The following is a 17,232-nucleotide window of genomic DNA, read 5'->3' on the forward strand; positions in this document are numbered from 1 at the left end:
GATGTATGCGATGGTTGTAATACAGAGGACCTGACCTGTACAGGCAAAATCCTTTGTGGTAGGTAAGGAGATGTTCCAGGAAAATAAACCGTCGACGGAGCTGTCGTCGACGGAGCACTCGTCGACGGGGCAGGCGTCGACAGGGCAGGCGTCGACGGAGCAGGCGTCGACGGAGCAGGCGTCGACGGAGCAGGCGTCGACGGGGCCGTCGGTGTAGTTGGTGGTATCACTGTCGACAAGGGAGCCGTAGACGAAGCCAATGTTACTGCGTCACCCGTCGACGGGGTTGACAACGACGGAGTTTTCGCGATCCGGTGCGTCGATGGAATCTTCGTCGGCGAAACCGACGGCGACCTCCTGAATCTCTTCGTCGATGAATGTGGTAAAGATTTTAGCTTCTTACCCGTCGACGGCTTCTTAATGATCTTCAAAGTGTGCGACGACGACGGACCATACTTGAGACTCACCGATGTTATCGTCGTAGACGACAGCGGAGATGAAGTCACTATCATCGGAGACGGAGGGGCTGTAAACGTAGCCGTCATCGTAGTCGTCGTCACAGGTAGAGCTATCGTCGACGGAGCGCTCGTCGACGGTGTAGATTTTTTGGACGTCGACGAAGGTAGAGAACTGGAAGGCTTTTTAAGCTTCTTTGAAGAAGAAGCAGGTGTTGATGGTTCTGAGTGAACCCTGCCACTTGCTACCTTAGATGTTGAAGGTAGATCCCCGGTGTCCTTAAAAGCATGCAGCTTCTTGGCTGACTTAGTGCTTGCAGGGGATAGGCTCTCCACAGACCTCTTTCTTTTCTTTGAGGTCACTGCAGTGTCACTCTCTTCTTCAGAAAGAGCTTCTCTTGCCTTCTTTTTCTGAAGCCAAAGTAGGAGCCTGGCTTCTCTGTCCCTCAGAGTCTTATTAGGAAAGGTCCTGCAGATCTTACAGTCCTTGACCTTATGCTCTGGATGTAAGCAATAGATACATTCTTTGTGAGGGTCCTCACAGTGAAGTCTCAATTTGCCACAGGTCCCACAAGGTCTAAAAAGGCCTTTTCTTGTAGACATGATGGAAAAAAGTCTTGAAGAAAAAATGAAGTTAAAAGTTCTAAGGATTTCTCTTGAAGAGATGGAAAACTGAGCAGAGCTCAGGGAGACTCTCTTACACACGACGTGCGGTAGAAAATCTGACAGACTGAGCCTCTGTGCTGAGGGTTCTAAGAGGGTGGTCACGCCTGATTGGTTGAAGTTTGGGCTCTTTCTAAAGAGGCTGATAGTTCTACAATTGAATATGTTTTTTCCTATTGACTTCAACAAAAAAAAAAAAAAAAAAAGAAAGAAACGTTTTTTCTCTAGTTATTGCTTTCTATGTACCGTGGGACTCCCACTTCGACGACGGGGAATGATTCAAGCATGTGAATCTATGAAAGATACCCTAATACTGGAGAAGGGTGCATGCACCTTTTCATGCAGGCTGCAATGGCAGGCCTCCAGACATGGTTTACATGGGCTCCTATGGGTGGCATAATACATGCTACAGCCCATGGGGAACCCCTGATCCCCCAATGCCCTGGGTACCATATACTAGGGACTTATAAGGGGCACCAGTACGCCAAATGTGGGGTGTGTGTGGTCCAAACAACCAAATTTAATGGGAGAGAGCACTGGGGTCCTGGTTAGCAGGATCCCAGTGAACACAGTCAAAAGTGGGGTAACCATGCCAAAAAGAGGGTATTTCCTGCATCTGACAAAAGCAGTAACCCACTGACCTATTCACATTATATAGACTTTGTGATCTGCATGTAGACGTTCTTTGTAGCAGGCATAGTAACCCTGTACGTTATGATGAGTCAAAACTCCGACTAGACAAAACTTCAATCTCTCTTCAGGAAGACCATTAATCACCGGAATTATCTTGAGATTTTTATTGTTGCCTGAAAACTGTTGATGGCAAGGAACACCCAACAGGTGCTTTTAAAGTCAGAATATACTTGCAATCACAGCACCCCCATCCTAAGTCAGCACCCGGTGCAGCGGCACCGGTTACATCGCCCTAGAGCCTGCCCTGCTGCCTTACCTAGCCCTGTCCATCTCTCAGGCCATCTGGTTCTTCCTGGGACCCGTGCTGTGTGCTAGTCTCTCTGCCGTCTATCCAGCAGTGCCAGGCTCTGTACCACCACAGCCTGTGAAGTCCTGCAAAGCCTGTGAGCTGCCCCAGTGCTGGCTTCCATCCACAGGCCATTGGCAGGAAATGAGATTTACAGACAGCCCTTGGCCTCTTTACCTTCTCAAATCTTGCTGCTGTCTTCAGGGTTCGATTTTCAAGGGAAGGGTAGGGCTCAGGAGGGAGGGGATGCAGACAGCAATCAACAAAGGGCCTCTCTTCTCTCTTTGTTCTCAGAAATGCAGACTGCAGGCAGCTGTGGCGGCAAGGTGAGAAGGAATCCCTTGTGTGCTGCAGCACAACAAAAGGGCAGAGGGCAAGTGTCCTGGAGGCAGGTCACAGGTCAAGTGCAGGGCCAGTATAGGTAGCGCTTTCATGCGGCGCTAATGGCCTGCGAATTACAGAACAGAAGGGAAAATTCTTCTGTCCCCTCGTCCCCCCCACCCTTGTCCCCCGTGTCCCCCCCACTCCAAAATCTGGGGGGACATATCCCCCGCGTCCCCCACACTTCCTACGCCCATGTTTGTATAGGTGGAAAGAGATCAAAGAGCACGTCTGCTAACGCGGAATATTGAAACCGAAGGGCACGGAGATTTAAACTACAACTCTCTCTCTACAAATAAATGTTTACATTACTAGAGACTGACCTACATCATGCTGAAACCAGTAGTTACAACAAAAAACACTGAATGATAAATTCATTAAAAAGGACAGAGATAACCACCCTGAAAAGGATGATTTGTTGAATTTTAGTTATGTAAATTAATTAAGCCCTTTTATGCTACAGTTAAAATACAATTACAATATTTAACAAATCGAACTGCAGTGCAAAATTAATAAGTAAATGCACAATAAACAGACAAGTCAGTGGCCAACATTAGAAACAATACAGGTGTGAGTGTTGTGGGTTCACTGGAGGCGAGTGGCAGACGTGGTATTTCCACCAGGGGCGTCTGCCACAAATGTCATTGGGTGGGGTGGGGCAGGGGGGTGACGGAGGCAATGGAGTGGTGGGGTGAAAATAATAATAAAAAAATTAATATACTTACCTCCGCCACGATGCAGCTGTCTCCTGCCGCCTCACGCTCCTCTTGCCTGGATGCGGTGTCCCAGCATTCACTGGGACACCAGCACAGGCTCCCCAGTAATCCTGGTGCTGCTTTCATACTACACTTATCATGAAAGCCGCTCCAGGATTGGTCTGAGCGGCTTGCGAGCCACTCAGACACAGCCCTGGACTCAGTGCAGTTTCTCCAGCCTGGCTGTTAGGTTTCTCCAGCCCGGCTGTGTTTAACTTAAGTGAGCATGTGTGTTTGGCCTGCCTAAGACGGCAGGCCAAACACACTTGCGCACCTAGGTGAACACTCTCTCCTCCTCCCACCTCCCGTGACCAAGCCCCGCCCCTCCCTGCACTGCGGGCTGGGCCAGCAGCAGAAAAATAAAACAATAGCAAACTATTGTTTTATTTTTCTGCTCCTGGCTCAGCTTTGGGGCGACGCTCATTAGCCATAGTGAAGGAGCCACCCCTTACTTCTACTCTGTACTCCATTTTAGTACTTCATCAGCACAAGCATACTACGAGAGGGGGAAGAAAGATTAGAGAGGAAAAGAGGTTGTTACCACCCTCAAGCAGAAAAGAAAAATAACATAAGTGAGTGGTGTTATCCAAGGGAATTTGAAGAGATGTTCTGGGGTGCCAGTGTGTTATTCATCCTGTCTTCAGATCAGTGTTTCCTAAACTGTAGGTCACGACTCACTGGTGGGTTACGAGCAATTGGTGTTTACTTTTCCTTCTCTGACTGCAAAGTGAGAGGAATTTTTAAAGTGAAATTTGACAATCACAGGATGTGTGTTTTTTTTTTTAGCAACACACAAAATGTAAATACCAGTAAATGAATAGTGTGCATTCAACAGCCATGAAAGCAAAAATTAAGTGCATGTTTTTTATGTTAATTCTTGAAGTGTGCTGGAAATAGATTTTAATAGGCTCTAAAAAAATAAAGCCACTTTAATTGGTGATGAACAAATTATAAATATTCACAGAAACCCACTTTCCACATATTATCATTTGAGTGCTGTATGTTGCATAGTTTAGTCAGTGAAACTGTATGTCTATGCAAATTAGTGGCCATTTCAATGAAAATGTGCTGTCTGTGACAATGCTCTACCACACAATGCTTTAGTTACATTCAAAAATCACCCTCCTCATGTCCATTAAAGGTAGGTGGGTCACAAAAGTTTGTCGTTCCAAAACGTGTGTTGTGGTTCTCAAAAGTATGGGAACCACTGCTTTAGGTGCTACTCCAAAACTTCTGGCCTTTGTGAGGCAGAGGGAACCTAGGTTTACGATGGATTGGTAGATGGTAGTTAAAGGAAGGTAGGAAATTCTATTAAGACTTTTTTAGCAAAAGGCGGCAGATTCTTTCTTCCTGAGAACTGACATTTTGGAGCTGGTAGGGGTAAAGGGCAGGACTGCAGTTTCTGTTTTCAAAGGTAAGGACGTTTCTGGGAAAGACCTGCCCCTTTAGTCTATGCTTGACTACTGCTTCGGAGAGGCCGCTGTCAGCCTACTGCAGAAAGCTCATACTTCAGTGTACCCATGTTGAGCATGCTCCAGTTTGGAAGCAGTGCTGGAGCTTGCTATATCTGAAGAGCAGCAAGAGAAGGACACTGGAAAGAGACCCACCCCAAACTCATTCAGAAGTTTGAGACTCTGTATCCACATCCCCATCTAGAAAAAGTGCATTAAACTCGGACTCAAACCACCCCACTTTATTTACAATTCCAAGTTCTTCATAATCAAGGAAGAGCATTAGAATGATTGCTTTGTGATCAGGGTAGGTATCTGTATGACAGCGAGCCTCCTACGGGTGAAGGGATAGGGGTATGCCTAGTGCTAGCCAAGAGTGAAGGAGTGTGCCTGGCTTTTTGGAGGACAGAATATCCAGCAGGGAGAGGTTGAGCATTTTTCCAATCAGAGGAACACCCAAAAAGAGCAGAATGCCTGAGAGAAATGCCAGGAATGGCCAATGCTACATAGGGTCTTCCAATCTCTCAGAATTTCCCTGCGAGAAAAATGGAAAGTCTATGTGCTTCTGCACATCAGCCCAGTAAGGGCTGCAACTCCACTGAGGTTCACATCAGCCCATTCAGGGCTGCAAGTGCGTGAGGGTTTGCATCAATGCTTTTCGGGCTGCAACTTCTGTGGTGTTCGTATCAGGCAGTTGGGGCTGCACCTGCTTCAAGAACCTCAGAGGCCGGGACAGCATAAATGCTGTTGTACCAACACTTGTATGATAGTGCCAGGACCGAACTTGACACCGTTCTAATCTAGGCAACCACATATTGACTGATGAGGGCAGCAATGGGCCTTCTCAGCAGCCTCCAAATGACTGCATGTGATAATCGTGGGTCTCCCCCTGCAGTGGGATCAAACCACACGGTTTTTACTAGTCGGGTGCGAAGGAGACTGAACTTCTACCTGCTACATCACCAAAGTTAATGCTTCAAGCAAAACGTGAAATGATTGCACATTTCACTTGTGGGGGGCATCAATCTGCTTCTCAGCCTTATTCATGCTTCTGCATAATGTGCTGCAGGACAGTTTCAGGTAGGGTCACCTGGCTAGGTGAAAGCATTGAAGGAGATACGGGGTAGCACCACAAGAGAGTCACAACCAGGATCATTAAGTTGTTACTGTATAGAAGTGTGTAATATTGAGTACTGTGAGACTAAAAAGTACCTTCTTTTCTAAAAAGATGAACACTGGGTTGAACACTAAAGATACTGTGTCTGCTGGTTGATTGTTGAGTTCTGAGATCATAACCCCATTACTTCCATGAAAGGCATGTGAATGCACACCCGCAATACCCTGGGAGTCAAGTGTAGAAAGACTTGTACTTGGTCCAATTTCCAGAGCCATAGAAAGCCAGGTCCCGGGACACCATTAGCACACAATCTCAATCACTGGGGCTGAGCAGGCACTATTAAACAGTTTTCATGCACTAGCTTACAGTGAAGGTTATAGAGACTGAAAGAAAAAAAGTGTGCCTTTTGTCATCGAGCTTTCCACTGTACAATGATTATTTTTCCATTTATTTCTAAAGAAAAAATACAATTCTCACATGTTCCTTGATCAGACTAGCACCCCATGCAGAGTTAGAGAAACTGGTTTGGTTGACATTAACTGTGCTACAAACATCACAACGACCCTCACAAATATGGCTGCCAGGATGTCCTCTAATGGGAGAGCGATTGCAAAGGGTTGTGACCCTTTCAAAGATGGCACTCATTATGGATTGTAAAGGCATATGGCTACGAGTTCAGCACCGCTCACAAACATGGCAGGCAGGTTGCCCTCGAAAGGGATTTGCAAAATTCACATCCAGGTGCCCACTACTGTGTATGCACAAAAGTAGCATGAGTGTGGAGGAACCAAATATATTTAAAAATAACACTCAAGCAGGCTGTGCAGTCAGTTTAATGGAGGCAGGGACTGCGTAGAGGGGGCTGCGGGTGAGGAAGTGAGCATTGTAACAGACACTGGCATGTACTAACTCAGGTTTATTGTTCAACCCAGAAATCAGTGCTCTGAACCAAACACTGGGAGGCCACTGCGGATGTGAGCAAGGAGTCTTACTGGCAGTAACAGTCTGAGGAAGGGAAAAAGAGAGTGATGACCAGAGAGGATCATTTCCTTCATGGAAAAAACATGTTTAACATCCGCCATATGTCATTGGCCAGCCCAGCCAACCAATACCTAATGATGACTCGGCCTGGCAGACCAAGATCTGACGTTGGCTGACCAAGATCCTCCGTGTGTGCGCGCACGCAAGTGTGCTGATATTAGGTGTTGTCAACGGCTAAAGCAGTCTCTAGCGAGACGTAAAAAGTGTGTAAATACAGGGAGTGCAGAATTATTAGGCAAGTTGTATTTTTGAGGATTAATGTTATTATTGAACAACAACCATGTTCTCAGTGAACCCAAAAAACTCATTAATATCAAAGCTGAATATTTTTGGAAGTAGTTTTTAGTTTGTTTTTAGTTTTAGCTATGTTAGGGGGATATCTGTGTGTGCAGGTGACTATTACTGTGCATAATTATTAGGCAACTTAACAAACAAAAAAATATATACCCATTTCAATTATTTATTATTACCAGTGAAACCAATATAACATCTCAACATTCACAAATATACATTTCTGACATTCAAAAACAAAACAAAAACAAATCAGTGACCAATATAGCCACCTTTCTTTGCAAGGACACTCAAAAGCCTGCCATCCATGGATTCTGTCAGTGTTTTGATCTGTTCACCATCAACATTGCGTGCAGCAGCAACCACAGCCTCCCAGACACTGTTCAGAGAGGTGTACTGTTTTCCCTCCTTGTAAATCTCACATTTGATGATGGACCACAGGTTCTCAATGGGGTTCAGATCAGGTGAACAAGGAGGCCATGTCATTAGATTTCCTTCTTTTATACCCTTTCTTGCCAGCCACGCTGTGGAGTACTTGGACGCGTGTGATGGAGCATTGTCCTGCATGAAAATCATGTTTTTCTTGAAGGATGCAGACTTCTTCCTGTACCACTGCTTGAAGAAGGTGTCTTCCAGGAACTGGCAGTAGGACTGGGAGTTGAGCTTGACTCCATCCTCAACCCGAAAAGGCCCCACAAGCTCATCTTTGATGATACCAGCCCAAACCAGTACTCCACCTCCACCTTGCTGGCGTCTGAGTCGGACTGGAGCTCTCTGCCCTTTACCAATCCAGCCACGGGCCCATCCATCTGGCCCATCAAGACTCACTCTCATTTCATCAGTCCATAAAACCTTAGAAAAATCAGTCTTGAGATATTTATTGGCCCAGTCTTGACGTTTCAGCTTGTGTGTCTTGTTCAGTGGTGGTCGTCTTTCAGCCTTTCTTACCTTGGCCATGTCTCTGAGTATTGCACACCTTGTGCTTTTGGGCACTCCAGTGATGTTGCAGCTCTGAAATATGGCCAAACTGGTGGCAAGTGGCATCGTGGCAGCTGCACGCTTGACTTTTCTCAGTTCATGGGCAGTTATTTTGCGCCTTGGTTTTTCCACACGCTTCTTGCGACCCTGTTGACTATTTTGAATGAAACGCTTGATTGTTCGATGATCACGCTTCAGAAGCTTTGCAATTTTAAGAGTGCTGCATCCCTCTGCAAGATATCTCACTATTTTTGACTTTTCTGAGCCTGTCAAGTCCTTCGTTTGACCCATTTTGCCAAAGGAAAGGAAGTTGCCTAATAATTATGCACACCTGATATAGGGTGTTGATGTCATTAGACCACACCCCTTCTCATTACAGAGATGCACATCACCTAATATGCTTAATTGGTAGTAGGCTTTCGAGCCTATACAGCTTGGAGTAAGACAACATGCATAAAGAGGATGATGTGGTCAAAATACTCATTTGCCTAATAATTCTGCACTCCCTGTATGAAATAAATAGGATAGAGAACTATGGCAGGCACGGGCTACAGACATTGTGAGCATCTGCGGCTTGAATTATGTCATGTCATGTGAATAGCCTTTCATTGCAAAATGTTTCTGGGAGCTAAGGGACAAAGAACCTGCTATCATGAAAAATAAAAAATAATTTATAGTATCAGAAAAATCCTTTACAAAAAGCCGTAAAAGCAATGGCTGTATTCTTCAATCCAGCAGCATAGATTATCCCATGATTCTCATGCCTCAATCAAATAGAAAGTTATTGCTGTCTCACTACTGCATATCAGGCTAAAGATGGATAGTACAGCAGAGATGGCAATAAAGGGAGGTTTGTCAGCTTAACATAATATCTTAAAGCACAACACAAAGTAAAATAAAACACAACCAAAATTCTGAGTATCGTGTTATGCTTGGCCTGTCATCAATAAACACTGTCCAAGGAATGTATAATAATTCAGTTGTGACATCAGTGGAGGCATGTGATGACAGGCATTACAGTTTACACAACACACTAAATGTTTCGCTGCTGATGATGCACCCTGATGTTTATCTTCGAATACAGCTTAGCCAACATTTATTGAAACATCATTTTCACCGGGAACAGGATACATATTTTATAGGTTTGGCTAGATTTCAACCATCCTAGCAAATCCTAGGACTGAAATTTCATTATGTAGCATTGACTGCCTCTTCGGTGTACCTGGAAGATGATTAATAATGTCAATCATGAAAAGCTAATTTGACAGCACCCTTTCTCACAAAATAATCGAAGCAAACACCTAGAGACTGGATGACTAGATAAGATAGTTTTAGTGATGATATATTTTTTTACGGCTAATTTTTCAAGTTTGGTCCAGTCCAATGTAGTGGTTAATACATATCCTCACAATATTATTATTAACTACCGTTTAAGTAACTGATGGCCGGTGCACACATCTAGTCATTGTCGTACCTTGTACAGCATGACAGGCAGTTGTCAAGAACTTATGAGAGTATATTCTCATTCTTATTCTCCCTCTCATTCTTCCTCTCTCTCAGACTGATATCTTCAGGGAGGCTAAATTCAAATACGCTGGGAAAAATCTAATCCCATAAAAGATACTTCTAACACCCGGGGCCATTTTTGGATTTTAATCTTCTAGACTGCCAATGTTGACATGGCAGGTCCGAAAAGAATAGGTGTTGGCAGGAACAGCGTAGGGCTATTCAAATGGAGCAGCTCCTTTGATGCTGTTCTTACTACACTGTGTCCATTGCAAGAGATGTCCCAATGGCACAGCTGGTGGTGGCCCAGCTCTTGAGAAAACTGCATTTCATCTACCTTTAAATGAGTCGGCATGCAATATTTTCTGCCAAAATCCAAATTCTGACCTCCTTAGGAGCCATTCAAATATCTTGCTTGAAGAGGTTTCTTTGTACAGGTACAGGTCTAGATGGGGCTGTATGTCCTTCATATACTCATGTCTTGACAAATGCAGCTAGGTTTGCCACATTTTGGGAAACAACCTGTATGTAGGATGGCATGTACCCACCCGCCCACCTCATCTGTGCCCATGGAATCAACATCATATCCTACACTAATGAATTCCAGCTCCAGCTCTCCCTTTGTGACAAGACACCAAACACCTGGACCAATTTCTCCCCATGCATGACTGAAGTCACCAGGTGGATGAAAAACACATGCCTCAAGCTCAACACGGACAAGATGGAAGTAGTAATCTTCAGAAAAGACACCACACTATGGCACTCTAGCTGGTGGACTGCTGAACTCGAAGCCTCACCCCTCCGGCAACCCACACAAAGGAGCTCGGAATGGTAATCAACAACATACTCACCATGGCTAGCCAAGTGAACGGTCTCCATTTTAAGCTCCCACACACTCAAGATGCTCAAGTAGCTCTTTAAATGGCTCCACACTACAATTTGCAGAACCATTACCCAAGCCCTCTTTACCAGCAAGTTAAACTATGGCAGTGCACTCTATGAGAATAAACATGAAACTAACCAAAAGATTCCAGAACATACAAAACTCAGCGACCAGGCTCACCCTCAATCTCCCACCACGCACTCACATCACCCCGCATCTCAGAGAGGTCCACTAACTTCCAATCAATCCACAAACAAGCACTCTTCAAACTCTTCACGCCCATATACAAAGCCTTACACAACATTGGCCCAACATACATCAACTGCATAAACATCCATAAACCTCCCAGACACATCTGATCAGCTGGACTCCTACTTGCACTCTCCACCCACATTAACAGAACCAGATCCTGGGGTTGTGTTTTCTGTATCTCACTCCTAAAGCCTGGAACATCCTTCCCCTGCATGTCAGAGCAGCCTCCTTAGCTCTTGAATTCTGCAAGAAATCGTATACACTGCTCTTCACCCGGGCCTTGCTTGGCCCATGGAGCTCATGCACCAGGATACCCTCCCTGTAGTAAATGGGTCCATACACACATTGCCTATTCAATGCGATTTTGCCTCAGGAGTCCGATTTAATCCCTTGAGCATTAGTTTTCCTTAACCAATCTTGTTAAGAACTTGCATGAGGAAACAGTATGTGACAGTGCAACCATAAATACTTTCATCCACTCATGGTCACAAACCAATACCTGTAAGGCGTTATTTGGAATGTATTTATTCCTGCGTCAAACGCATAAATTAAGGGAACAGGATGTGGTCCAATTCATCATCCTGAAGGGCTACTTGGAATGAAAAATGACAATCATGTTAAGATCAAAAGATGGTACCTTCAAACCTGCAGTCCTCTAATCGACCATAATAATCAAGAATCTTTATTGGTAGGCAGGACTTGAAGTCAAGAAGAATGGGGAGTTCCTTACTACAAAGCTCAAAGGAGCCTACCTGCTACGCCTGCTGAAAGTTGGCTATAAGAATTGTACTCAACAAATTGAGACTAAATCACAGGCAAAGATGACAGAGGAACAATAAGAAATGTACGCTCCTTAAAGCAGGCATTCATGATAGAGTGTTATAATTTCAAGGAATATGAGCCAGGTTTTTGGGGTGAGTCTTGTGTATGGCTTTTGAAGATGGAGGTACCTCTATGTGCAGTCTGCAATGGAGCCTAAGGTGACATCTCCTTAAGTGTGCATGGACACTGAGAGTCCCATAGGCACATGTAGAAACTTTGGGACATCATCTAATAAATAAACCTAGGGTTGGGCTCCTAATACTGATAAGCCGGCAAAGAGACCCAAGACAGGTAATTGGGTCAGAGCAGACACCCTCACCAGAGGCAACATGTTAATTCCTCAATGAGCCAAAAAAGTAAACTAGAAAGTCACCACACACATTTTCATTCAAAGATGGTTCATGAGTACCAAAATAGAAGAACCATCCTGGGAGTTTGCAGTCTGAAGAAAGGATTTATAAGAATCAAGTTCACACATAACAGTGTTGTTCCCCAAAAGAGAGACAAAAATGTACTCAACCATTCCCCAAGGAAGTGTGGCCAGGAGTGTCCTAGTTGGACTCTCTCCCTAGCGAGACTGCTGGTTTAGGGGAGAAAGCACTTTTGTTTGTAGATGTTGTCACTCCTACAGCAATTCACAACTGTCGACCCACCCCTCCCAGCTAATAAGCAGTACCTCACCAAAACGCAGGCAGAAAAGGTGATTTCTGCCAGCCTTATGCATGGACTCTAGATTGCCACTCCTCAATGGATTGTGGTGGAACGGAAATTACCATTTTCTCTTGTTAGCAACCAGTCTCAAGCACACAAAGGCAATGAAGGAGATGCAGGACAGTTTTCAATATATTTATTGAAAAGACTGCAATATACTATAAAACACATATGCTGCAATGGTTAGGATAATGGACAATAATAAAAGCAGAACTGTGAAGATGAGAGTTGTGGATATGAAAACCTCCACCATCTTACAATAAACATAAGATATGCAATTCTTAACCAAAAAAGCCTAATCTCCCCCGTAACGAGAGCTAGGTATGATAAACCCTAATCTCTCAGTATCATGTCCATGTGAAAATGCCCCCACCAGCCCTCGTTACCTTGGAATGAGGTCTCTAAGTCAGACAGAACAGAGACATAAAGGTTGAGTTCTGCAGCATGGTGATGTGCAGCATAGGTGGCATCTGGAAGGAACCTCCTAATGACCTTGTCCGTGTGAGATGTTTTTATACTGATCATGTAGTATCCCTGGCACAGGAATTTTCCTAAACAACGGATAATGGGGCAGACTTGTGCCAGCAATTACATAAACAATCCCAATCAAGTGTGCATTATGTCCCTGTCAAACATAAGTGAGAAAGGGACATGATGACAACACCTACATACATCACAGATAGTGACGTCTTGTAAGAATGGTACTGATAAGCAAAAGCAAAACATTTCTTATAAGAATGTAGGCAACTGCAAAATGCTAAAATAAATAATAAAATAAATGGAATAAAACAGCATGCTAAGTGGATAAAAGGTCATTAGGTGAGGGGGGCAACAGGCCTGTAAGCCGAAAGGCTAAACTGACTCCTGTGCCCTAGCAGGGAACTGAAATGGATTCACCACAGGAGTGGAGGAATGTGTTATGAATGTTAGCCTTAGCTGCTCTGGGGATGAATTGTCTACCAATTAGGCTCGCTCTGAATTGTTTAGGGATTCCTGTGGCGTGGGCATCAAGGATGCTAATGCTATCTCGTTTCAGGAGTAAACTCCTTTAGTATGGGGTACATGCCTGACAGAGTCTCACTTTCTTCTTATGTTATATCTCTTACGGAATTGACAAAACTCCTTGTGTTAATATCTGGCTAAGTCGTGGTTTTCCACCTCTTGAAGTCACTCAATTTGAGTAGCAGCTCAAGAGCATTGGTTTTAGTCATTAGACGTGGAGAGTTGCTCTCCCAGTACAGCCAAAGACGACAGGAGCAATGACGAGGATGAAAAATAAACCATTGTTTTACAAACATCTGCAGCCATGATAGGAAATAAATGTGACAAGAGTTTGTAAGTACTCCTTTTAATTGGTAGAGGACGAGGCATCAAACATCACTTGTTGAAGATTAGGTGTACAACCTTACAACTCCAGATTAAAAGCGAAGAGCCCTCAACACTAAAATGTCCAAGGCGGAAGATCTGTGTTGCGCGAAATGCAAAGTTAGTTTTCTATACACTGTGCAAAGTTCAACGCCTTAGGAGAACAATCACAGAAAATTGATGGAAAGTGCAAAGAATGGGAGAAATGTCTCTCTTTCTTAATGGTTGCATTCTATAGGGCAACATATTTTGTTCCCTTACCACTGGAGTCACCTGCAGCAGTGGGTGTGCCAGCAAAGCCAACAGACCCCTCAGTCTGAGTGATTCATTTCAGGTGCTGTGATGGTGCATGCACTCGCTGATGCCTGCCTAAAGCGTTGCAGGTGCCCAGAACTGGCACCATACAGAATTGGAGCAAGCAAGGCCAGGATGGGTATTCCTAAGCCTGCGACAATGTGAAAGTGAACCTCCATGTTCTTAGATATAAAGCCATACACACCTGCTTCTCTGCGGCCATTCGAAATGAACAGCTTGCTTTCTAGAGTGTTTTGTGCAAGTCCGAATTGGCCTGTGACATGAAGCCTTAGTGTGATCATTGTGGCAATGCTGTGCAGCAAATTCTGGTGTAAGTTTGTTCCATACTGTTTGAATTTCATGTACAACTGTGTTTTGTCCTGTTACACCTTATCCTAGTTCTGTGTGAGACAGTGTTTCGCCTGTGCAAGACATAACTATTTGTTGTTCTTTTGCCATGCCAGCTATGTTAACAGTCAGCCGGTGACATTCAATGTTAGTACACATGTTGACTGAGGGATGGCACCCTTAAACCCGTAACCACTTTTGTGCACTATTGTTTCAGGTGCAACACAGACTTTAGTTTATTCTGTCTGCATCCACCAACCCCTTGGCTGTGGTGCTGGAGGAGGTGGGTTTGCTCTGGACAGACCCAGGCAAGAGACACACTAGATATAAGCTGGAACGGGATTTGTTAGTGCGGAAAAGATATTCATTTTCTCTTTGCAATAAGCAGATGAGATTCCGTGCAGTAAGAGGATGCGATTGCTGGAGTAAATCAACCTTTTTCAAGGGATATACTTCTGCCTACCAAGAACATAAAAAACACAGGAAACTGCAAGTTGTTTTTTTGCAGATATCCCACACTGAACACAAGTCAAATGTACTTCATGAAATAGCTGATGTGATTGTTACCGGCAGCCAATCAGAACCAGCCTAACGCACGTCCCCAATTCTGACAGAATCAAAAGATGGCCAATAAGACTGCTCACATAACAGCAATCTGGTGGGCCAAACATTGAGCCAGTCAAAGTAAGAGTTAAAACCATTCAGACTGACTTTAGGCAGCCAATCAGAATGACTGTATGTTTTAGCAGTCCATGGAGGTGCTGGCAGCACAAACAGACACTTTGCGTGACTTGGCACAAAATCCACCCTAAAGACTGTTGTTGTGCTCATCTCTAAATTAGACACACTGCACCACCATATGGTAGAATGCCATAAGTGCCGGTGTTGACGATTAAGTACCAGTGTCGAGCACCGGAAATCACTGGCTCAAATTAAGCACTGGGAGAGATCAAGGCTTGGTGATAAGTTGACACCTCATTTTTTGAATGACCGAAAACCCAATTCTTCTTACCTTTTCATTCCACGAGACCCTCTTGCAAGTAACCATCTCCTGTAGATCATCGTGCAGTGTCACAAACTCTTCTGTCAGTTTTTCAATTTCCTTTACACTGCTGTGATTCCCTGGACAAGTATCAATGACTGGTAAGGCAAAGTTCTTATTGTCAATGTCTTGTAACTGCAAACCTCTTCTGTCTTCAAACTTGGATTTTAATACACTTTCCTGTGGAAAAATACGGCATTAATATGATAAAGCAGCACACTGGAACTTCATTAATGCTGCATTAGCATACACAATATATGGGTATAGATTTTTGGAAGCCGAGGCTACGGATTTGTAACCCGTCAGAAGCTATTTAGCATTTGTTTCATTTGCAGACATACATAAAGATGAGCGGCGAGGCAAAATGTAATATAAGTGATCTACAATCTGAGAGGGGAGATAAACCAAAAATATCGACGAAAGGTAAACTACGAAGAGCTCCAAGGATCGTTTTCTAGAGAAAGGCATTTCTGCGCGCATGTTATACAGGGTATCGATGCTAAACACAAGTATCCAATAATGTCAAAAGAGATAGATTATGTTAAAAAAGTTTAAACAGTTTAATAAAATGGACGCACTGCATCTCGGGTGCAAAAAGGAAGCGAGATTAAAGCTATTTAGGACCTTACTGTAGAAGTACTACAGGTGGTAAATGACCATTCTGATGGGTAGCGAGCTCGATAACACTGATGGTGGCGCTGAGGTTATCACTGTTGGTGGATCAGACCAACAAGCTTAATCGCCACCAGTGCTTAATTTGTGCTTGTTGTTTCCGGTGCTGAGCACCGGCACTTATTTTGAAGGGTCGGGACTTAATCTTCTGCCTCAAGCATTTACTGCGAGCAAAAGACACGTATGGGGAAGATTAAGGAAGGAAGGAAAAACGAAAAAGCGTTACAAAGGGAGAAAACTGAAAGCTGCTAGAGCGAGCTGAAGGGGCAGGGAGTGGCTTTATATGGATTGAAGATGGCTTTAAGATTACACTGCCTCAGTATTCCGTGTTCACACATGTAATTGCAGCAGCCGCGTGTTTAAGAGGAGGGCTTTGGGCACCGGCACCTTCTTATTTACAAATTAAGCACTGATCACCACAACACATAAGTTTCTGCTTTTCAGCAGCTAACGTGAAGTATTTTTTTTTTTTAACCACCAGTGGTACATTTTTACCCCAAAGGTTATACAAACAATCATTGGGAAGTGCAAATTGAAGAGACAGTGACTACCACATGCCAATACCTTGCTTACACTCCAATTAGTGGCGAATTGTACACTACTTACGCCAAACACATCATATTTCCGGTCAGAAAAATGAACATTTTAAGACAGCCCTATTTACTGCATTGGGGTGGTCGGTGGTAATGCATTTATTTTTGGTAATAATGTTATTAAAGGCAGATATCTGGCAGGGTGCTTGGCAGCAGAGGACATTTTTTCTCCACAATTGGGGGCAGGGGTCTTATTTCTCTTTCAGCAGCAGCTTTAAAACTGCCACCTGCATCCGAATAAGAGCCTTAATCCTTCACGTGTCTCCTCTACAACCAGGGTTGCAAATCTAAAACAAACTATGTGATTTGATTACTAATAGAGACCCATTCCTCTTGACATCAGTTATGGTGGCCCCACCTCTGGCACAGTTATCTAGGTAATGGTGGACTGGTTGGCGGCCTCCATTATTGCTATACCGTCTTGAAGCTCTTTTAGGTCAGGCTAGCCAGCGCCAAGTTATGCAGATGGAAGGCAGCTGTTGCCAATAGAGTGATCAAACAGTCAGAAAAGCGCCTCCTCCGGAAAGGTTTCAGAGAGAGGATTCGGGTAGAGGAACAGCTCTTCCAGAGTTCGGTAACAGACAGGCAGGGGTTGCAGTTAGAAAAGAAGGCAGATACATCTTTCCCCTCTTT

General features: G+C 44.2%; 1 protein-coding gene across 1 annotated transcript in view; it reads right to left on the reverse strand.

The window, feature by feature from the left end:
• The window catches only part of TEDC1 (tubulin epsilon and delta complex 1), a 425,884-nt gene that overhangs the window by 116,845 nt on the left and 291,807 nt on the right, over positions 1–17,232 (reverse strand). Inside the window, exon 7 of the mRNA XM_069208844.1 lies at positions 15,305–15,514. Within this exon, the coding sequence (XP_069064945.1) occupies positions 15,305–15,514 (210 nt within the window). The remainder of the gene's footprint in view (positions 1–15,304; positions 15,515–17,232) is intronic.

The sequence above is a fragment of the Pleurodeles waltl genome, chromosome 9 (assembly GCF_031143425.1).
Source record: "Pleurodeles waltl isolate 20211129_DDA chromosome 9, aPleWal1.hap1.20221129, whole genome shotgun sequence".
Taxonomy (NCBI): domain Eukaryota; kingdom Metazoa; phylum Chordata; class Amphibia; order Caudata; family Salamandridae; genus Pleurodeles; species Pleurodeles waltl.